This window comes from Haliotis rubra, unplaced genomic scaffold (assembly GCF_003918875.1).
Source record: "Haliotis rubra isolate DU_JTF1 unplaced genomic scaffold, ASM391887v1 Scf21, whole genome shotgun sequence".
Classification (NCBI taxonomy): Eukaryota; Metazoa; Mollusca; class Gastropoda; order Lepetellida; family Haliotidae; genus Haliotis; species Haliotis rubra.
This window is the reverse complement of record NW_025766114.1, coordinates 779,301-795,695: the sequence shown is the minus strand read 5'-3', so window position 1 is coordinate 795,695 and position 16,395 is coordinate 779,301. Positions and strand designations below refer to the sequence as shown.

The 16,395-nt window shown below is 40.5% G+C and overlaps 1 protein-coding gene across 1 annotated transcript in view; it reads left to right on the top strand.

The window, feature by feature from the left end:
* LOC124276542 (protein MON2 homolog) overlaps nucleotides 1-16,395 on the top strand; it is a 98,349-nt gene that overhangs the window by 31,305 nt on the left and 50,649 nt on the right. Inside the window, 8 exon segments of the mRNA XM_046712180.1 lie at nucleotides 457-632; nucleotides 2,870-3,032; nucleotides 4,520-4,780; nucleotides 8,380-8,511; nucleotides 8,514-8,580; nucleotides 12,834-13,426; nucleotides 14,375-14,518; nucleotides 15,703-15,831. Of these exon segments, the coding sequence (XP_046568136.1) occupies nucleotides 457-632; nucleotides 2,870-3,032; nucleotides 4,520-4,780; nucleotides 8,380-8,511; nucleotides 8,514-8,580; nucleotides 12,834-13,426; nucleotides 14,375-14,518; nucleotides 15,703-15,831 (1,665 nt within the window).

Sequence of the window (16,395 nt, the reverse complement as noted above, 5' to 3'; positions counted from 1 at the left end):
GGTAATTATGATAACTACTCTAAATATTTTGAATTTCAGTTTCATCTTCTATTGACAAAAAGTGTTACAACTGAATGGAAACGGAAGTCTGGTTGTTAAAGTTGAATAAATGTATTGAAACTCGCACTTTGGCATGCATACATGTGTATAAACATTGTCTCAAGTTTATGTCCGCCATCCTCACAAAATAGTAGCCCAGTCTCATGTCACACTCAGTTTCATCCATCATCGTCTCATTGCGGCTAATGAGACCTTGGTGGCAGTGTTAGGCTGCTGAGTTGATTCCATAGATCCGTGCCCCATTAAAACCAAACTCACTCACTCACTGACAGTCCTTAACTATATTATTAGAGTGTGGTAATTCAAGTCCAGACTCACAACCAAGTGATATTTCTGGTTGCATTAAACAAAATTGATGTTTTTTGGCTAAATATCTGTGAATTTTTAATTTTGCAGAAGCTGCAGTCTACCATCATGGTGCCGCTCCAGGAGTTGTCCGTGATCAACCAGGGCGACGTCAGACAGAAACAGCTGGACTGTGTCCATCAGATCCTTCACAACAATGGTGACACCCTGTCTCACGGCTGGCCTCTCATCCTGGGTGTCATCGGCGCCGTCAACAACCAGCAGGGGTAGGTATAGTGTTGTGACTCTCTTACCCGGAGGTCCATATACCCAGCATAGTGCCTCTACCACAGGCAGGGGTAGGTATAGGGTTGTGTACTCTCCTACCCGGAGGTCCATATACCCAGCATAGTGCCTCTACCACAGGCAGGGGTAGGTATAGGGTTGTGCACTCTCCTACCCGGAGGTCCATATACCCAGCATAGTGCCTCTACCACAGGCAGGGGTAGGTATAGGGTTGTGCACTCTCCTACCCGGAGGTCCATATACCCAGCATAGTGCCTCTACCACAGGCGGGGGTAGGTATAGGGTTGTGCACTCGCCTACCCGGAGGTCCATGCAGCCACCATGTGGCAGTAATGTTATGCTAATGGTTGTGCCTACCAGAAAGTGTGAGTTAATATACTCAGTTTATGTGTCCCATCCTACATCTTACCAACATACCTCCCGCCATGGAGAGCGGAAGGTCGCGGGTTCGATCCCCGACCGCGTCATACCAAAAGACATTAAAATATGGTACTTGTTGGTCCCTGCCTGGCGTTCGGCATTAATGGGTACAACAAGGACTGGTCGGCTCGGAGTCAGTATAATGTGTCTGAGTGGGATATTCATGCTTCACTGCGGTATGGTATCTCAGTGGGCTAGCACTATAAAACCAGCTTAAGTCTGGGCTAGTACAAGCAGCCGCACATACACATACACACACATGCACGTCTTCATATGAGCGAAATATTCTCAAGCACGACGTTAAACCCAATTTCACCTCACCTCACCTCCCGCCATGATATTGCTGGAATATTGATAAAACTGACAAAAAGCCATACTCACTCACTCACCCATCAACCCACTACCAAAATACCTACTCAAGGATTTACATGGAGTCCTGTATTTGAGGGTCCCTGGGACTCATACTCTTAATTTCCAGGGGTCTTGGGCAACAAAATGGGGGTCCCAGACACTTAAATATTATTATTAATACTGTTATTGTATTGTGTATCATGATCATCACATTGTTACAGTAATTATATTGCAAATAATACCATAATCCAGCTAGTTGCAAACTCAGTGATAACTTATTGTCACTTGATTGGAATTTTTACAAAATGTATTTGGAGTTTTTCTGGGTCCCTGTGGATGCGCTAATATATTTGGTTGCGTCCATTGTCAATTTTTATGCATATAGAACCAGTGTAGGAAAGATGTAGAAAATCTAGCCTGTCCACAGGACTGGCTGGTCAAATTTTTTACCAGTCCTGCCAAAATCTAGCCTGTCCTCCTAATATAAATAAAACACCATTTCAAGACTTAAAACTGGTTTGTTTTATTTTAAGCTATAATTTAATATGCACACACAGAGCTTGGACTGTTAAAACTCTCCTAGTGGAATCATCTGATTATTCTAGTATCCTTTGGCAGTAAATATTCAAAAAGGTTATAATATAATAATGATTATGTCATTGGTTTGCTAAAACTGACCTGACATGAGGACGGACCAGATATTTTTTTAACCCGTCCTCCACAAAATTCACCCGTCTCGGACGTTGGGACGGGCTATCTTTCCTACACTGATAGAACACAGGAATTGGCGTCCTGTATATCCCTGGCCTACTGTAATCTCCCAGTCAGTACACTGAGTCGGGTATTTGCAGGTCAGGGAGTAGTCCCAACTTCTATAAGCTGCCATTTTGTATATACAGTCGAGCACCGTTGTCTCGATATTTATGGGACCAAGAAAAAATATCGAGTTATCCGAACTTCGAGACATCCGACCAGGGCATATCATCACATATCATCACATATCACTATGAAAGAAAACAAAATGCTTCTCAGTATGTATTGATTCAAAACTATAATCCGTTATCAGTAGTGTTTAGTCGTAACAGTGAGTACTTCCTAATTAATTCCTTCTTAATTAATCCTAATTAAAAAACAACCAGATGACACCTTCAACTCATTTAGCCCTAATTAGTTTACACTACCACATCCCTTTGATTCATGTGTGAACGTGTGTAAACAACCTTGTTGGAATCATGATATTATATCAAGATATCTGAAATATCGAGACATCCGTATCGAGTTAAAAGAGCTTGAATAATGATAAATTATGAAGGATTTTGCTGGGACTGAGATGTTATATCGAGACAGCCGAGATATTGAGTTATCAGAGTTGAACACAACGGTACTCGACTGTATTATGATACTGCCAAAGTATTTTCATTTCCTATGTTTTCATGGTTGGTTTCAGGGAAAAGCTGGTTCAGATGGCATTCCAGTCGCTCCAACTCGTGGTGACGGACTTCCTACCCATAATCCCCAGCATCTATCTGCAGGTGTGTGTGGACGTTGCCGCTAAGTTCGGTCTGCAGAACCAGGAACTCAACGTCAGCCTCACTGCCATCGGGCTGCTGGTATGTGGATTTTGTGAAGTTCACTGAGATCTTCTTTCAGGCTCTGTCTAAAAAGACTTGTTGTCAGCCGACATCTTTCCAATCTGTTTGTTGAAAACTTGAATCACATTCGCCAAATACAACCACTTGCTGCAATACCCTAGTCTCTCATATAGACCCTGAAGCAAATATATCCAAGAAAGCCCACGGAAGTCTAGAAAATGTGGCAAGTCTAGATTTCCACAGCTCCGAAAATGAAGAAAGTCTCAGGGTTCCTTTTCATAATATATTTTTTTTTTACTATGAACTTTTTTTATCCCCCGCAACGCATTTTGCAGGGGGGTTTTAAAATGGACTCCGTCCGTATGCGTGCGTGCGTGCGTGCGTCCGTCCGTGCACATTTGTCTTTTCCGGAGCAGAACTCTAAAGCCGTTCAATATTTCTTCACCACACTTGGCACATACATGGATCTGGTGGTGTACTGGTGCCTTTTGGTAGTTTTGGAATTCTGAATAAAATATTTTTGGCATTTCCATGGCAACAAGTTTGACTTAGCCTGAAATTGTGGTAGTGCTCTTTTCCGGAGCTGAACTCTAAAACCGTTCACTATTTCTTCACCAAATTTGGCACATAGATAGATCTGGTAGTGTACTTGTGCCTTTTGGTAGTTTTGGAATTCTGAATAAAATATTTTTGGCGTTTCAATGGCAACAAGTTCGACTTTGACTGAAATTAGTGGTAGTACTCTTTTCCGGAGCAGAACTCTAAAACCGTTCAATATGTCTTCACCAAACTTGGCACATAGATTGGTCTGGTGGTGTACTGGTGCCTTTTGGTAGTTTTGGAATTCTGAATAAAATATTTTTGGCATTTCCATGGCAACAAGTTTGACTTAGCCTGAAATTGGTGATAGTGCTGCTTTCTGGAGCAGAACTTTAAAAACCTATTCAATACTCTCCTTCCACTTTTCTATATACACACCTAAATATTTCACATAAACATAACTAGTAGACATAATCATGAAGAGTATTTTGCCACTGCGGGGGATATTGATGACTTTGTCTTCTTGTTTCAGTAATATATGTTCATTTCAGAGACTAGTTGTTAGTCTAGCAATACCCCTAAAGGTGCTGGTTAGAATTGGTCTTTTTAGCAACCCATGCTTGTCGTAAGAGGCGACTAATGGGATCAGATGGTCAGGCTCGCTCCCAATTACATAGATCAATGCTCATACTGTTGATCACTGGATTGTCTGGTCCTGAACTGATTATTTACAGACTGCCGCCATATAGCTGGAATATTGCATTGTGCAGCATTAAACAACAAACAAACAAAATTGTATACCATTTGCGTTTTTTAATGCTCACGCTATTGATCTCTTGATTGTATAGTCGTGGCTTGAATATTTACAGACCATCGTCGTATTGTTAAAATATTGCTGAATGTGTCATTAAACAACAAATATACTTACCCCACCCACTGATGCCATCTTCCTCCCTCCCTTGCAGTGGAACATCTCAGACTTCTTCTATCAGAACCGGCAGCGAATCAAGCAGGAACTGGATGAGAACCTGTCGGAGTCAGAACGCAATAAGCTCGGGATGCTGCCATTTGATGCCCTATGGATGTGCTTGTTCTCCAAGCTGGGCGACCTGTGCGTGGACCCCAGACCAGCAGTACGCAAGAGCGCTGGCCAGACTCTCTTCTCGACAATCTCAGCCCATGGTGCCTTACTTCAGCAAGAGACGTGGAAGAAAGTGTTGTGGCAGGTGGGCTTCGTAGAAGAGTGGGAATAAAATTCATGCGTACAATCGGTTTTGGATTCAGACAAGTGTTTTATATATTTCACAGATTTCCTTTGTTGTTTTGCAAAAAGCGAGAGGACAAGTTTGAAATTATGAATTGTTGTTGAATTAAGCATATGAATTTAGAGGACCAGTATTTCTTTTTGTAAAATTATAAAATATTGTTTAGCCCACATTACAAATTCATAACCGGATATTTAATTCTAAAGGTTATCATCGCCTGTATAAGTTAGAGAAGCACTCATAAAATGTCAGTAAACAGCCCTACAAAGTTACTAGCAAAGCACTGTACTGAAATTCTCACTGCAACAAAACTCTTATCTCCTTTGGCTCATTGGTAAAGGGGAGCACAACAGGCCCATTTGTATGGTGCTAACATTAGCTACTATAAGATTCAAACTCTTGTTTTCCCTTATAATTTGTCTTGGATTGTCATACTGGTACCATGCCATACACAAGGGTTTGACCAAAGTTGTAAATACTATATACCAAAATCAGGGCAGGACCACACTTCTCTCAATGAAGCTGGCAGTATGGACAGCAAAACATATTAAAAATATTGAAAAATATTTATTATTGATGACAAGTGTGGACATTATCAGAAACAGGACATTATAAGTAATCCATAGGTGATACTGTCGGAAAATATTCTGCTGTGCATTGTCTATTTTCATTCTTTAGACATGCATAAAGTACCCCCTTGTAATACAAACCAAAACAACCAATAACATACCAGTCAGTTTACATTACGTAGTCATAGAGACACTAATAAGCGGGCAATAATGGGCAATAAGCGATTGAGCTTCTCATGAAATTGTTGACCCTAAATGAGGAACGGGATTTTATGTGAAAAATTTGTTGTTCTAGTGAAAGTCTTTTCCCTGAAATATTTATTTAAAAATATCCTTTGTGTGTTACAGCAAAACAGCATTTTTGAAGTGTACTTGATTTGTTTCCAAGTTTCAGAATGTTACTGTCATTGTCTGTGTCTGCGTCTGCGTCTGTGTCTGTGTCTGCGTCTGTGTCTGTGTCTGCGTCTGTGTCTACGTCTGTGTCTGCCTCTGTGTCTGTGTCTGTGTCTGTGTCTGCGTCTGCGTCTGTGTCTGTGTCTTATCAAAACACAATTGCATTCATTTCTGCAAACCTGGTCTATGATTTTTATGTATTTATCATTATTATTTAGATTCCACATTTCATTATGATCATATGTGTCCCATATTTTACTTTTAAGTTCAGAACCAATCCAAAACAGGATTATACATATTTAAAGCATGCTCTATAGAACAAGAAGTGATTGGTTAGTCCACATTGCGAGCTGACACTTGTGTATTCAAACAAGGCTGTATCTTATACCGCGTTCATATAGTCATGAATCACTCATAAAATCTTTGCAGCTTTGCAAGGTTTTAGCAATTTCTGCATCTCACTTCAACTAACAACCTAAACTCTTGCTTCAACAGAGTCCAGCAGTATTATGAAAAAAAAAAGTTAATGAACAAAACTAAGTTTATATCTATGAATTGTACTGACTTGGCTCTTGAAGATCTTGGTCAGAATAGGTCTTCAGCAACCCATGTTTGTTATGTGCGGTGACCAGCGGGATCATTCGTGACCAACTCATGTTATTCCGGGACAAGCCGAATAGCGACTCTGGAAGGATTTCATATTGGCGCATGAACATCAGAACTACTTTAAACAGGAACGATAACTCTATTCTTGTTTGATTCCAATGGTACTTAATATCACCGAAGTAATCATACATTATATTGCAGTTTATGTTTTTAAAGTATTAAACCTTTTTGATACAACTAAAATAAGGAGAAAAATGTATTTGTTACAGACTTATTCTGACCTAATTATTACCAGATGTTCACCATATATTTCCAATAATATTTCTAAATAGGGTTTGATAATCACAAATGGGATTTGTTTTATTAAATATGTAAATAACATTTATTAAAGCTACATTAAATCCCAAAGCAGAAACTCAAAAATGACTTTAAACTATTTCTCAAACTGAACATTCATGTAACCTTGCTGTCATACCCCAAGTGGAATTTTGAATGAATTCGCTGAAAAATATATGAATGACCATAAAAAAAGCGTCAGACCAAAATATTCCCAAAGATGTGAAATATATGCCCAATATTAAAGATTAAAGTTGATTAGTTACATGCAGATATATGTCTAATATTATTGTTTTGAAACTCGTAGCGATTTATAATTACATTTCCTAAAATTGTTGGAAGCGCACTTACAATCTCCATAGCAAGCCGGCAAGATCGTCAGAAATACCCTCAGTTGGAAACATGAGAGCTGTAATGTCAACAAACGCATGTGCATGTATTTGAATCTCTCACCGTCAATCACATGATTCTTATCGAAAACTTCATACCAGGCAGCAAAATCCTGTTAGCTAAGTTCTTTGTACTTTCAATATGACGATATATATTTTTCATGATTTTTTAAACAATGACATAATGCCATAAACGATTTAAGTACTCAGGATTATTTTTACCAAAGCACCACAGTCCTTTTCGCGCGTTCTGATTGGTTTGTCGTATTTTCGCACATAACAAGCATCGAGAGGGGGACGAGTCTTCTTGGAGGTTACGGAGAGGGGCGAGTGGTGACAAATGCAGCGGGATCGGGTGGTCAGGGTCACAGACCAGATTGAGTCGTGTCATCATGCCCCAGATGCAAAGATCAATACTCATGGTGTTAAATACTAGATCTTCAAGTCCAGACTTATTTATTTACAGACTGCCGTCATATAGCTGGAATATTGCTGAGTGTGGCATTAAATTAAAAGTGAGTGAGTTTAGTTTTACGCCGCACTCAGCAATATTCCAGCTATATGGCGGCAGTCTGTAAATAATCCAGTCTGGACCAGACAATCCAGTGATCAACAGCATGATCATCGATCTGCCCAATTGGGAACCGATGACACATTAAATTAAAAACAAACAAACAAACAAATGCCAAGGCAACTGAGACATCCTTAGCGCTGTGATTCCTGATTCCGAGTGTCTTTTAGGCCAGAAGCTGTCATAATGGGTATAAATCAGGATTTGCCTTGAAAATGTTTCCAGCACTGTAATGTACCATTCTAGTGGGTTTCAATAAATTGATATAAGTAAGATCACGCCGAAGACCCGGGTTCGAATCCCCACATGGGCCTAATGTGTGAAGCCCATTTCTGGTGTCCCCCGCCGTGATGTTGCTGGAATATTGCTAAAAGCGGCGTAAAACCAAACTCAGTCAGTCAGTGATATAAGTAAGATTTGCTTTATTTAGAATTTCACACCACTAAATATTGTAGCTATAACAATCTTATGAAGAAAAATGATTGCAACAGTGTTGGCTTATTCAATATCTTATTGTAATATACATGGGCTTTTTTAATTCTTGTTCACTTTCCTCTTGACCATATATTTCCCAGTTTCTTGGCTCAAGCAAACAGTATGCACAAGGAGCAGTGTCATCTTGCTGAAGTAAAGCGTGAAATACTATAGAATAGAATGAACCATCCACTTATTATGTTGATGTTCTTGACGTTGCAGGTGCTGTTCCCCCTGCTAGAGAGGGTGCAGAAGTTCTCGAGCAGCGCATCAACTATAAAGGATGAGTTGTCAACCGGCAACATCCTCATCCACCACTCGCGTGACACCGCGGAGAAGCAGTGGGCGGAGACGCTGGCGTCCTCACTCTCGCCGGAGTAGCCAGGACCTTCAACTCCAAGAGGAAAATATTGCAACAACTTGGTATGGACATAGTTTATGCTGGAACTTTGTTGTTTTTTGCTGTAATCGGAATTATTACTGCTATTTCACAGCGACCTGAAAATGATCACATCTGGACTAGACAAACCAGCGATTGATATCATGAGCAAGACCATTGGTGTGTGATAGGATACATTCAACAAAGGCACCTAGTCAGATAACTCGATTCATCTTGTCTCCTCTTTCGACATTCATGAATTTGTGGTTTGCGATCCAGAGCGTCCCTTCAAGAAATCCCAACATTTTTACCTTTGTTTTTTGTTTAATGCTGAATTCAGCAATATTTCTGCAGCCTGTAAATAATAAACTTGTGATTGATATTCTGAGGAGCGATTCACATCTGAACATAGTGGGGGCGGTGGGGTAGCCTCATGGTTAATGCTTTCGCTCGTCACGCCCAAAACCTGGGTTGGATTCCTCACATGGGTGCGATGTGTGAAGCCCACTTCTGGTGTTCCCTGCCATGATATTGCTGAAATATTGCTAAAAGCGGCGTAAAATCATACTCACTCACTCAGTGATCTGTATTTGAAGCTGCCTGCTTCACAAGAGAAGTGGTTCTAACTACCTTCTGTCCCAGCAATGCATTCATTAGCAATACCGTAGTTTACATATGTTTATACAACTGCCAATCAGATTCATGGATTCTACAATGTCATGGGACCGCCTCTCCGTGGTGTAGTGGTTACAGCATCCGCCCGGGGAGCGGAAGGTCGCGTGTTCGAGCCCCGACCGTGTCATACTAAAAGACGTTAAATTATGGTACTTGTTGGTCCCTGCCTGGCGCTCGGCATTAATGGGTACAACAAGGACTGGTTGGCTCGGAGTCAGTTTAATGTGTCTGAGTGGGGTATTCATGCTTCACTGCGGCATGGTATATCAGTGGGCTAGCACTATAAAACCAGCTTCAGTCTGGGCTAGTACAAGCAGGTGCACATACATACACATGCATGCACGTCGTCATATGAGCGAAAATATTCTCAATTACGACATTAAACCCAATTTCACCTCACCTTACAATATCATGGCAGAGTCACATTGAAACCAAAGCAGGGTATTATTTAAATTGCCAACAGGCTGACAGCAATTAATGTCCGGTTACTTGATTGCTGTTAGGTGATTAAGTATCTCCTTGCAGTACTGTCTGCAATCACTCATCGTTCCGTCATTCATGTGTGGATGTGCAATGAGGCGGCCATTATCACCGATGCATGTTCCAGATGGGATATCGATACTTTGGGTCACTAGGGTAGAATTAGTTGGATTGGTTGGTTCTGTGATGCTTGCCGCCAGTAAACGACATTGTCACCTCTGGAATCTCAGTAAATGACGTATGAAGAAGGAAATATAAAATATACTTTTAGTCTGTGTATGTATAGATAGTGAAGTTTGAGTCAGTAAGATTCACTGTATTTTTTAACATTTCATAAGATAAGATGATGCACTCAAATACTAAATCAGTTTAATGAACCATATATTATGATACACTTGAACATTGAATATCTTGATCAGTAGATATTATGAGACACTCAAACACAAACACAAACATTCTCGTGATGATTCAAAGCAAATGTTATTATACATAGAGAATAAATGATGTCCCGTGTAATACCATATTTATGAAACGAGGGAATGGTTAGATACCAATACCATTCACGAGTTTCATCAATATGGTATTACATGGGACAAAGTTAAGTATTTTATTTATTACTCAACCAACAAAATATTATCGAACAAAGTACTTCTTTCCTCAGAATTCAATGAGTGTGATGACTCTCAGCTTTCTGTGAGTCAAGCAAGGTCTAAGACTATTGTGACAGAGGTATTGGCATTGTGACGTCATAACTGTAAACCACTTTGACGTCATAAGTACGGCATCGCGCGATGCTATTACCCAATGTGTAATAACATTGTAAAATTATTAAACAGTGATATCTTCAAAAGGTGAGTAATAGACTCAAATATTACAGTGATGGACTATGTTATCATACTCTCAAATTTTATGAAATTTTATAAAATCAGCAGTTTTTGCTTAATACTCAACTTAAGATGTGTCTCAAACCAAAACTATTAAAGTCGTTTTCAGTGCACAGTGAATATTGAGATGGTAACAGGCAGGCATTTAGACGGTGTTGGAGAACATCAAAGTGGTATGTCGATGGACAAGGTGATATATGAATCATTCGTTCTCAAACTTCATCGTGGTATTGTGATGTCTGATATATATGTTGATGAATGCCTTGTGGTGTCTGTCGGACAAATGCTTTACTGCCGACGAACATGCACCAGGAACCCTAATGCAGAGTCCCACTGCTCAAAGCAATCTTTGTGCTAAGACTTTTGTAAGTCTGTGTTAAAGTATGGGAGTTATGATCACCTAAGTGTAAAGATAGCTTTGTACAATGTGGAACCTTAATAACAGGGTTCAGACTGCTATGAATGTGTAAGATTTGCATAATTGTCATGCACTGACATCTTGTATCACTGTCGCCATTCATTCATAAAGGACTCCCAAAACACTTTGAAGTTTTTATAGTAGGTCTTTTCTTTTTAATTATCTGTTTACCGAAAACCTTTGGATTATGGTTGAAATAAAAAAATAATAATCGCATCCTTTTAATTTTTATGCATTTTTTTTGTGTGTGAAAATTGGAGTCTGTAGGATAAAAAAAATAGAACTTCAATTTTGTAACCTTTTGCACTGCGTAAAATATCTAAAAAATACACAATGAAAACTACTGGAACAAACATCCACTGTGTAGAGTATAGATGGAGCAATGAATTTTATTTGTCATGACTTCATCCGATTTTGTAATTAACTGCGTTTGATCGGATTTAACATTGAAATTTTTCACTGGAACTTTATTTTATTTAACTTAAAGGCTTGTGGAGTTAGTGGATACACAAAACTAATAACAAAAAGCTCCGACACCTTAGTTGGGCTGGTAGGAATTGGTTATACATTCTTGATTATGGTATATACAAGGTGAATTCGTGAATTCAGGGAAGAAGAGAATTCTTAATTCCTGGCTATTAAAGTTTGGGAATTGGTTAAATGATGATGATGATGATGATGATGATGATGATGATGATGATGATGATGACGACAGAAACTATTTAGAAACAACTTAGAATCACTTGAAGATTGTGTCCATAGAATCTTAAAACTATTCCTTATTTCCTCAAAAGACGTGTATAGTAGGTAGGTTGTTTTGTTGTTTAAAGCTGCATTCAGCCATATATCAGCCATAGGGCGGTGGTATATAATTAATCGAGTCTGGACCAGACAATCCAGTGATCAACATCATGGGCATCGATCTACGTAATTGGGATACAATGATATGTGTCAACCAAGTCAGCCAACCTGACCACCCGATCCTGTTACTTGTCTCGTATGACAAGCATGGGTTGCTGAAGACCTATTCTAACCCGGATCTTTACAGATTTTGTGTATAGTGGGAAATATTTCATTTTGGGATGACATGTGTTTACCTTTTTTCGTGAACACATGGTGTCATCAATAATTTTCAATGCTCCATTCATGTGATTTTCAATGCCCTTTTGTGTCATCGTATCCCAGTTGTGTAGATCGATGCTCATGCTGTTGATCATTAGATTACTGCTTATGCAAACTGTTGTGAGAAAGTGAGACTAGTGTTCCCTGGCTTCAGGGGCGGTGGGGTAGCCTAATGGTTAAAGCGTTGGCTCGTCATGACCGGGCATAGATCTTGAAGCCCATTTTATTATGATGAATGAATATAAAATGTCCTGATGTAGTAAACCTTTAGTGTCATGTTAGATGACTGCATAGATCTTGTATGTTCCATGATGTTGAATATGATCTGATCAGTAAACCCTTTATCGCTTGCACCCGCGGAAGGTCCAGGAGAATTGATCTTCAGTAACCCATGCTTGTCGTAAGAGGCGACTAACGTGATCGGGTGGTCAGACTCACTGACTTGTTTGACGCATGTCATCGTATCCCATTTGTGTAGATTGATGCTCATGCTGTTGATCACTGGATTGTCTGGTCCAGACTCAATTATTTATTATTTTCACATACCTGGAATATTGCTGAGGTCGGCGTAAAACTCACTCTCACTCACTCACTACTCATGTGTACTCACTCACTCACACACTCACTCAGTACTCGTGTGTACTCACTCAGTACTCGTGTGTACTCACTCACTCACTCAGTACGCGTGTGTACTCACTCACTCACGTTCTCATTGCAGGTGACTTCCCCCGAGCCTGGTCCCTACTGCTGGACCACATAGAATCCGCAGCAATGTGCCCCAACGCCGAGGTCTCCCTGGCAGCCCTGAAGAGCTTCCAGGAGATCCTGATAAACAGAGATCCATCCAAACCCGAGGATCTCCAGGACCTGACCTCAGACTTCATCCAGCCTCCTCTGGAGGAGGTCATCAACCGAACTGGTGATGTCAAATCACATGCCCACACCAAAAACCCAGAAAACACAACCGAATCAGAAAGTGATCTGTCTCTCTGGATGGCCGCCTGGAAGGTCTGGCTAAATATAGGTCAGATCGCAACACAGCCGCCGGAAAACGTGGACAAGTCACAAAAAGTTTACGTCCCTTCTCAACATTTCCTGACGGCTCTTCTTCAAACGTTTCCAGCTCTTTTCATGCACATCAAAATCCGTTTTGTAACTGCTGACTTACACAAGTTGTCGACAGTGTTGCGACGGGCGCTGTCAGTGCCTGTGCAGGGGGAGGCCTCGCCGTTCATTATCCCGACATATCCTGACGTCATCATTACACCACTACAAGAAACTGCCCTTCAAGTGGTCGATGTTCTCATTAGGGTAACGTCTGGTTTGACATCACCCCTCAACCTAGAGCAGTCTACATAGTACCTCTGTCACACGGCGTGTGAAATCTTACAGTCCCTTCAGCTTATTTTATATGTTGTTCATTTATTCATTTTACAAAATTTCTACATATTTGGATACAGAGGGCAAAATTAGGTAACTTTTATTGAGAAAAAAATGTAAAATATGAACGACTCAGAATTTTAACAGCTCTGTGATCAATGCCCTTGAAGTGTAAAGATATATTTTAATTCTCTTCATTGTTATAGGTGTAATAGCATGTCTAAATAATTATTGAAACCTATGTGCACACTGAGATGCCAGTCTGACTTCAGGATAACCATGTTTGTTGTGTTGTGTTAGACCGCCTCTGTGGTGTAGTGGTTACAGCGTCTGCCCGGAGAGCGGAAGGTCGCGGGTTCGATAACCGTCATACCAAAAAGACGTTAAAATATGGTACTTGTTGGTCCCTGCCTGGTGCTAGGCATTAATGGGTACAACAAGGACTTGTTGGCTCAGAGTCAGTATAATGTGTCTGAGTGGGGTATTCATGCTTCACTGTGGCATGGTATGTCAGTAAGCTTGCACTATAAAACCAACTTAAGTCTGGGCTAGTACAAGCAGCCACACACCTGCACGTTGTCATATGAGCAAAATATTCTCAAGTGCGACGTTAAACCCCACTTCACCTCACCTGTTGTGTTGTGTTTTGGGTGTGTTGTAGTCTGCTGCTGCTGACAATAAGGGAGGTAACTCTAACCAGTTCCTGTTCTATTTATAGGTTACGCGATCTCACGTATCATCTTTACATAAGTATCAATGATATTGTAGGTATATATGAATTGTGACAGTAGTGATGGGTATAGGATTTGTCCTGGATGGGTGGGTGGTGGGTGGTGTGTTTTAGTGCCTCACCCACTGGACTAGATATTGGTATTTCAGACTGTGAAGACCGGCCCCGACTCGATGCAGTCCATGTACCCGGACATCTTCAACCAGCTGCTGACCTTCATCCAGTATGGAGTCCGAGCACCCAAATATGGCGGCATGGAAACAAAAGCTTTTGGCACAGTCAAGGGTCCACAGGTGATGAAGGAAAACGTCATCTTGCATGAACACAAACCTACTTCCCTGACACAATTCTCTGTAGATGAACAGACTCTGTCCCTGTTGTAATGAAACTGAAATTATGTTAACATGCAGCAAAAAATTGAAAATTAACACATTGTTTCAAAATATCACCAACAGTTGGGTAGCCAAGTGGTTAAAGTGTTCACCCATCACGCTGAAGACCCGGGTTTGGTTCAATGCATGGGTGTGTGTGTGTGTGTGTGTGTGTGTGTGTGAAATTGAAACATTGTTTTAAAATATCACCAACGGTGGGGTAGCCTAGTGGTTAATTGGTTTGATCGTCAAGCCGAAGACCTTGGTTCTATTCCCCACATGTGCACAATGTCTTAAATTCAGCAATTCTAACACGTTATTGCTTTGTGCCACTTATGGATTCAGAAGGGTACAGGAAGTGCAACTACCCCCACCCCATTGATTCCAGACACCTGGTGTCAACCTCACCCTCTAACGGGGGGGGGCCGCCTCCGTGGTGTAGTGGTTAGAGCGTCCGCCCGGAGAGCGGAAGGTCGTGGGTTCCATCCCCAACCGCATCATACCAAAAGACGTTCAAATATGGTACTTGTTGGTCCCTGCCTAGCGCTCGGCATTAATGGGTACAACAAGGACTGGTCGGCTCGGAGTCAGTATAATGTGTCTGAGTGGGGTATTCCTGCTTCACTGCGGCATGGTATCTCAGTGGGCTAGCACTATAAAACCAGTCTGGGCTAGTACAAGCAGCCATACACATACACACGCATGCACGTCGTCATATGAGCGAAATATTCTCAAGCACGACGTTAAACCCAATTTCACCTCACCTCACCTCTAACGGGGGAAGTGTGGTAGCCTAGTGGTTAAAGCATTTGCTTATCATGCCAAAGACCCGGGTTTGATTCCCCACATCGGTACAATGTGTGAAGCCCATTTCTAGTGTCCCCTGCCGTAATATTGCTGGAATATTGCTAAAAGTGGCATAAAACTAAACTCACTCACTCACTCATCCTCTCTATCAGCTACATTTCTTCACTTTTCAAACGAATTCCTTCTGACAGCATCCATCATACTGTTTACTAAGCTATAATCTTAAAACATTTTCCAGTTTTTAAGATAATATTTGATTCATTTAGACACTGCTTTGAAAAAAAGGAGAAATGTTTCAGGTTGACTGGGTAACGATGAACTTTGTTCCCTTCTCTGAAAAAGCTGTGGAAATGGTGGTGGACCTGTATCGACAGAACGCCAAACACCCAGCCGTCATCAACGCCCATGTTCTCCAGAACATCATCAAGGTAAACCATTCATGTTGTTCAAACAAACACAGAAGGAGCTCTTTGTAACCATAAGGACCTATTCCACAAACCTCTATTGACATGACATCAATCCCTGATGTAGGCGTAAAATATATGTAGAATACTTTCTCATGTGTCTCTTTTAAGGTGTTGTGATTAAAATATGACCGTTTTTACTCAGAAACATTGGCATCATGAAAATACAGAGCAACAATTGCTTGTGGAATGGGCCAATAAAGTGAAAATGCTAAAATATTTAAATTTCACTTTACAAGAATATTTGATCTCAAACATGACATTTTGATTTTGTTTGTGATAATATGTGTCATAATATAAGTAATGTTTCTTGAAGTAGCAATCACTTTCTATGCTTTACTTAAGCTTTATAGATATTTTTTCGTCACGACATTTCCTGTGCAATGAATACCAATAAACATTCACTCAAAGTTGTGTGTTTGTCAGTATTATTTATCCAAGATTTGCAAGTTAATATTAGAATATATTTAACCCTCTTTGTACCCAAAAGTTATACGATGAAGTTTTTATCTTCTCCATATTCAAGAA